Source organism: Elephantulus edwardii, unplaced genomic scaffold (genome assembly GCF_000299155.1).
Source record: "Elephantulus edwardii isolate Elephantulus edwardi_28Jun2011 unplaced genomic scaffold, EleEdw1.0 scaffold00217, whole genome shotgun sequence".
NCBI lineage: Eukaryota > Metazoa > Chordata > Mammalia > Macroscelidea > Macroscelididae > Elephantulus > Elephantulus edwardii.
In genome coordinates, this window is record NW_006399967.1 from 817,807 (window position 1) to 824,571 (window position 6,765).

At 61.8% G+C, this 6,765-nt stretch overlaps 1 protein-coding gene across 2 annotated transcripts in view; it reads right to left on the reverse strand.

Moving 5' to 3' along the window:
- NCLN (nicalin) overlaps nucleotides 1–6,765 on the reverse strand; it is a 21,610-nt gene that overhangs the window by 4,380 nt on the left and 10,465 nt on the right. For both annotated transcript variants that reach the window (XM_006897905.1, XM_006897906.1), the window contains exons 3-8: nucleotides 6,063–6,207; nucleotides 4,680–4,774; nucleotides 3,278–3,358; nucleotides 2,221–2,324; nucleotides 848–936; nucleotides 453–592 (exon numbers count right to left, since the gene is read on the reverse strand). In XM_006897905.1, coding sequence (XP_006897967.1) covers nucleotides 453–592; nucleotides 848–936; nucleotides 2,221–2,324; nucleotides 3,278–3,358; nucleotides 4,680–4,774; nucleotides 6,063–6,207 — 654 coding nt within the window. The remainder of the gene's footprint in view (nucleotides 1–452; nucleotides 593–847; nucleotides 937–2,220; nucleotides 2,325–3,277; nucleotides 3,359–4,679; nucleotides 4,775–6,062; nucleotides 6,208–6,765) is intronic.

A 6,765-nucleotide genomic window follows, 5' to 3' on the forward strand; every position in this document is an offset into this window, starting at 1 on the left:
CCGGTGATTACAGGGCAAGGTCAGGGAGTACAGGGGGGACCGGTGATATGGGCTGGTCCAGGGAATGCAGGGTGGGCCAGTGATATGGGTGGGGTCAGGGAATGTGGGGGGGCCAGTGATGATGGGGGCAGGAAGTCGGCATTTGGGGCAGAGTTGGGTGAAGTCCGAGGTGGGGGTGTGGGGGGCCAGGGGGGAGAGGAGGGAGAGCACGGCCGGTGTGTGCTGGCTGCAGGCAGAGCCGGCTGGGAGGAGGCTCCCTGGAGATGTCGGAGTGGGGACCCCATCTCAGCAGGCCCACTCAGGGCCCGGGGAGTGGCGGAGAACAGGATTGCCGGCGGGGGAGGGTGTGTACTGACCAGCCTCGTGCCCCACACCTGCAGAGTTTCCGCAGGCCCCCTGAGCGGCCCTGGGCTAGCTGAGGGGCAACAGTCCTGCCGGTCTGGCACGCTCACCATCTCGAGCTCCCGGAGGAAGGTGTGCTGTGGGGTGCCCTCCCGGGGGGGCTTGGACACATGCAGGTGCAGACTGCTGCCCCGGCCCACCGTGTCCAGGCACAGCACGAAGGCCACGTTGTCCTGCAGCAGGCTGGAGTCTGCGGGCAGAGGGGGGAGCTGTGAGTGGGAGAAGTGGGGGTGCTGAGAGTGGGAGGGATGCAATGCAGATGAAAGCAGGGGAAAGAGAAAGGAGGTAGAGTGGAGGGGTGACATCTGGAGTAGAAGGAGAAAGGGGGGCAACCTCGGAGGACAGAAAGGAGGGGGCAGAATGAGGGATGGGGCGAGAGCCAGGGGAGCGAAGCCGAGGGCTGGGGGATGCACACGGGTTGGGAGAGCTGGGGACAGGGCCTCACCCGTGTGGTCCAGGTTGTCCTCCAGCCAGCGCTTGGTGCCCTGGTAGTTGAACTTGCCTCCTCCGGAAGCGAAGAACAGGAGATTGTACCTGGCAGGGGAGGACCGGGGACGTTACTGACAGGTGAGTGTCCTGGGTGGAAGGAGAGACAAGGGCCAGGTCGCAGATCCCGGGAGGACCTGTGACGGGGGGACACCTACCGAGAAGGTGAGGAGCCCCTGGGCCAGGGTCCCCCTCCCCAAGCAGTGCTAACACACGAGTGGAACCTTCCGGGGCCAGGCCAGCCCGTGCCCTGCAGGGTGGTCCCCCCACACCAACACTCAGGGATGCAGCACAATCACCTGAGAACTCTGGGCGGGGGATCCCACCTGTGCCCCCACAGCTAGCTGGTCTGAGACACTGCTCACAAGTCCACGTACGGGGCACGGGGTCCCCGGTTTACACCGTCTAACCCAGAGGGACGTCAGCTGGCGGACAGTGTGTACAAGGACTCAACTCAATTCACTTTTCCAGATAGTTAAGAGAGGGCCCTCCCCACGGCACCCGGGCCCGCAGCCGGTGACCTGAGGGGACAGGAGGCGGGCTGGCTCCTTCCACTCTCCAGGTCACGGCACCTTGTTGTTCTGGACTATGGTGGCCGGGTAATCCCAGCCAACTGAGCTAGTCCTCCTGGAGGTGAGGTGTGGAGAGGACACGTTCTCGCCCCAGGGGACACTGGGGACATCTGTGGCTGCCCGGACTGGGAGGCAGGGAGCTAGCTTAGTGGCAGAGGCCCCAGGGAGTTGAGCTGCTGACCAAACGGAGGTGCCTCTTTTTCTCTCTCGTGGATCGAAACCACCATCGGCTCCAGGATAAAGCTGGGCCATCCCCTCCCCCGTCACTTACAGCCTCCGAAAAGCCGCGGAGTCAGCCACGTTGGTGCCGACTTAGCAGAGACAAGGGTTTGCTGAGTTGAGACCTGGGGGTACTACTAACATTGTGTGGGGGAGACCAGGGCTGCTGCTTGGTTCCCTACTTGGTCTATGAACATAGTCAGCTGGTCAGTCGAGGGAGGCCCTATCAGTGCAGGAAGACCCGGCTGATGCAAGGAGGCCCTGTCAGTGCAGAGAGGTCTGACTGGTGCAGGGAGGCCCGGCCGGTGCAGGGAGGCCTGACCGGTGCAGGGAGGCCCGGGCGGTTCAGGGAGGCCCGGCTAAGGTTCTGGAAGCACCGGTGACTGAGAGACACTCTGCTGTGAGCCTCTATCATCTACAGCTCGAAGCACTCCTTATGGACCCACAGGCACCCCGGGGTTGATCCTGAGACGGCCGGGGTCCAGTGCAGTGGTGGACCCAGGGCCCAGCCCTCCGCAGAGCCCCCGCTGCCCGCACTTACGCGGCGTGGGTGCGCTTGTACGTGTAGAGCCGGGAGAAGAGGCGGGCCAGCTCCAGCAGCACGGAGATGCCGCTCCCGTTCGAGTCGGCGCCGTGCGAGAGCCACTGTGGGCGAGAGCACGTCTGCTCAGGGTGGACCCTGGACACCGGGCTCAACAGGGAAGCACCCATGCTGCCCAGAGGGTGGGGTCCACCACCCCAGTGCAATCTAGCCCAGTAACCGTGGGGCAGGTCTGCTGTCATGTTGGGGTGCTGGGACACCCCACAATGGCACTGTTTACTGTTGGGGCCCCTGGTTGTAGAGGGGGTGTGGACTCAGGGGCTGCCCCATTTCCTGCCTTGTCTGTGGGGACCACATCACAGAGTGGAGTCAGTGTTCCTTCCGAGACAGGCCTGGCAGATGCCCTCGCCCACCTGGTCACTGGGTGTGATGAGCCTCGCTGGGGACAGCACTTCTACCACAGCATGTCCCTGAGACCCCACAGGAAGGGGGGGCAAAGCACATCCCCACGTGACCCCATATGCACCCTGTGTGACCCGGGGGGGCTGGGGGCTGAAGTGTGCCCGGTGTGACCCCGTGGGGCTGGCGGACAGAGCGTGCCCCGTGTGACCCTGTGGGCAGGGGTGTGTGGAGGCTGTGCCCAGTGTGTCCAGATCCCACACTACTCTTGACTGAGTGACTACGCTGTGAATGACAGTAAGTCACCGACCTGGGGTGGCCTTGGGGACTCCAGCACTGACCTGGTCACCTACTTTCTGTGGTACGGAGGTGGGGGGAGGAGGAAGGGAACTAGAGGAGGGGGAGGAGGAGGGAGGAGTGGGGGGAAGAGGTGAGGAGGAGGAAGGGAGAGGCAGTTGGGTCCATAAAGTTTCCCGGCCTTGGAGGCCCCGGGGAGGTTCTGCTGCACCCCACAGGGTCATCAGCAGTCAGAATCCGCTCCGTGGCAGCTGCAGCTGAGATTCTACTCGGCAAGAGGGTTTTCTGTTGTGTTGAGGGTACCACATCCCTGCAGGGGTGGTCGAGGGGCCATGGGGAGCCCTGGGCGTGGGGTACGTACGGGGGCCACTCCGAAGGCGTCGTAGTGAGCCACGATGACGATGGTGGGCAGGTCCTCTCCGCCCAGCCCGGTCAGCCGCCCCTGCAGAGAGAGTCTGTGAAGGGCATGCTTGGTGGGGCCGGCCAGGGAGAGCAGACCACCCAACCCCAGGCCACTGTCACTGCAGCCTCCATCTGCAGGAAGAGGGGCGGAGGAGCCCGCAGGCTGACAGATGTCCCCTCTGGGCCAGTTGGAGCCTATTAGCGGCCATGCTCCTACACTTTGAGGCCCCCGCCCCAATCCCTGGGAGGCCCCTGGGGACGGGCCCCTAGCCCTGCTTTGGTCTCCGAAGCCCACCTTTCCCGGTTTCTCTTAAGATGCTGTCCTTTCTGAAAAAGATTTTACAGGAGCATCCTGACCAGGGCTTCAAAACGAGAACAATGCAGAGTAGAAGTGAAATTCCCCTCAAATCCAGACTATCTGGCTGAACCTGTGACTCCAGCCCTGAGATGAACTCGTATCCTTCAGCTGAAGCTGTCCCTGCTGTCTTCTCTAAAACACACACCACGACAGCTCACTCGCTAGCTGTCTGCCCTGACCTCATGCTCTTTAAGAAACTACCTGTTTAGAATCAAAAGTGACAAGAGCCAATGAGAAGGTTAGATGAGACGCTCGCGAGGAACGAGACCACGTGCGTGGGGGTGAGGGGCGAGCAGGTGCACCACCTGACTGTGTGTGTGTGGACAGGCTCAAGGCCTGGGTGCCTGCTGTGTACACCTTTACACACACAGCACCTGGGTGCCAAGTCCCCCTGCCTCAAACTGTGCCAGAACCCACGCTCTGCTCCCGTCTGGAGTCACCCCACTTTCTACAGAGATCTGGAGCCCGGAGTTTCAATCCCATGGGCCTCTCGTCTCTGATGCAACACAGACAATCAATCACAAAACCGACACGCTATGTGCCAATAAAACTTGTGTGTCCTTGAGCACAGGCTGCTGGCCATTCTCTGTACTCTGAGGTGGGGCAAGGAAGCCCGAGTGGCTGGGGCAGCGATTCCGAGGGAAGATCACGAGAAGGCCGGGGAATGGCGGGGTCCCCACAGAGGAAGGACCTGGGTTTTATGGGGACACCACAGGGATCCCCTGGTTTAAGCAAAGCAGAAGGGACAAGCGTGTGCCTCAGTAAGCGCTCCCTCTAGTGGGCAGCGGGTGTTGCTGCAGCCAGCCCAGCATCCTGTGGGCAGACTGACCTGTGGGCAGGTCTGGACCCCGGGGAGGGAAGGCAGGCCCTGGGGCTAGGCGGGGCAGCACAGACCCCATGGATGTGAGGGAGCTCCCCCTCCTTGGGTGGACAGCATGGTCCCTGGGCTACTGTGGGACCTCTGAGGAGGGAAGGCAGGACCATCGGGCAGGGCAGGACTCACCTCGACGCTGGTGATGAGCCAGTCGCTCACGGCCTTGCTCTGGACCCCACTGGTGACCATCTGGAAGCCGTTGGCGGTGGCCGTGTGCAGCAGCACTGGGGACAGAGGGGCGTGTCAGGCCGAGAGCCCTGGGCGGCCCGGCCAGCTGGGGCACGAGGAGCAGCCTCTGTGGCCCCTTCCTACTGCCCTCCGTCCACTGCTCTCACTCAGTCAGCTCGGAAGAAAGGCCTGGTGACTGATTTCTGAGATGAAGCAGCAACAGAGCTCAGCAGCTCTGCACGACACACGTGAGGCCAGCGCCACTCACGGTCGGTGTAAGGGCCTCTGCTTCCCACTCGGGGTGGTGCTGGAGGTCCAACCGGGTCATAGCAGCAAAGCTCCACTCCTTTCCAAACACTATTCCAGGACAGGCCCCCCTCGGCTTCTCCATGCATCCCCAGTGGGTCTTCACTCTCGCCCTATTGCTCCCAGCAGCCTGGGGGTACAGCTCCTGCTCTGTGCCCACCTCTATGCCACCAGCTCCCGGGGTGATGGCTGTGTCCTCGCCTCTGACAATGCTGCTGGCCTCCGTAAGGTCCTCTGCCAGGGTGGTGGCTCTGAGATCCCACAGGTGCACGTGACAAAGAAACCCCACCAGAAGGGAATGCAGAGGCCTGGCCAGGCCCGAGACAGAGACGGGCTGGCGGGGTGCCACTGGCAGAGGGGAGGAGCTGCCACCTGCCCAGCTTGAAACCACTGTCCAGCCCCAATTGGAGGCCCCCTTTCTGTATAAACAACTCCTTGGGAGCCTGGGAGCCCACAGACAAGCTGGCTTGTGGCAAGTTCAAGTTTCTGCTGTTTGCTTTGCAAAGAAGACAAAGGAATGGGTCTCTGCTACCTTGATCTCATGGACACCCCACACTGCACAACAGATCTGCTCAACAGTGTCAAGGTTTCCAGGCCTTTCTTCTGAGGCACCTGAGTGGATCTGAACCACCAACCTTTTAGACAGCAGTTGCGTGAGGCTGATTTACAGGACCCCAAGCTGCTGTCCATCAGAACCTTGGATCTGAGGGCATCCCCAGATAAAAGCTGTCTGTGGACCCTCCTCCCCTCTGTCCTGCTCCCTAGAAGGCTCAAGGAGGGACAGGCGTTCCCCCCACGAAAACATGTCACTGTCCCAAAAGAGCTCGCACGCTTTTGTCCTTGTGACGAACCTCCCCGGCTTCTGGGCGGTAATCTTTATAGAGGCTGCCCACCTGGTTCCCACAGAGCAGCTGGAGGGATTCAAACTGCTGACCCTCCAGCCTACTATGTTACACGACCACCACTAGGGCTCCTCAAACCCGCAGAGTCCTGCCCACCCCCTTCCTGCCCCTGGACCCCGCCTCCAGCCCAGCTCACCCTCGGCAGCAGAGGCAGAGCCCTGGGAGGCCGAGGCCGCCTGCGTCTGCTCATAGATGGCCAGCAGGGCCTCGTCCTCCACGGCGAAGTACACGGGTACGATGGTCTCCATGGCCAGCATCTCGGGCTCGATCTCCATGAATTGCTGCAGGAGTATCAGGGTCAGGGTGGCCCCAGGGGTCAAGGCCTCAGGCCCACCGACCACTCCCCAGGGGCTCACCGAGCAGACTTCCAGTCACTGAGGGCCGGCCGGCCTGCCTGCCTGTGTAGTACACCCCAAGAAATGCACCTAGCTCGGGCTACACCCTTCTGTGGTCCCGTGAGAGGCAGGGACTGAACTCACGGCCTCATAAGATTAATGAGGGGGTCCTGCCTCAGACCCGGGAAGACGGGGTCGAATCCTTCTCTTGGGGGTAGTGGGCACTGCAGGTGTTCTGAAACACCTCTGCCCCCATCCCTACAATGTTGTCAGCACCTTGGCCCAGTTGTGACAACCAGGATGTTTAGAGCTTTGGCCCAGAGTTACCTGGGGGCAGAAGCACCCCCACTATGGCCTAGAGATCAAGGGCCGCAAAGATCATCCCTGTTCCCCAAGAGGGGAGATTTGCCCAAGGTCCCAGCGGTAAACCCACAAATCTCCTGGAACAGAAATAGGGGGGCATGAGGGGATCCAGGAGGGGGTAGGGGCTGGGATGAGTGCAGA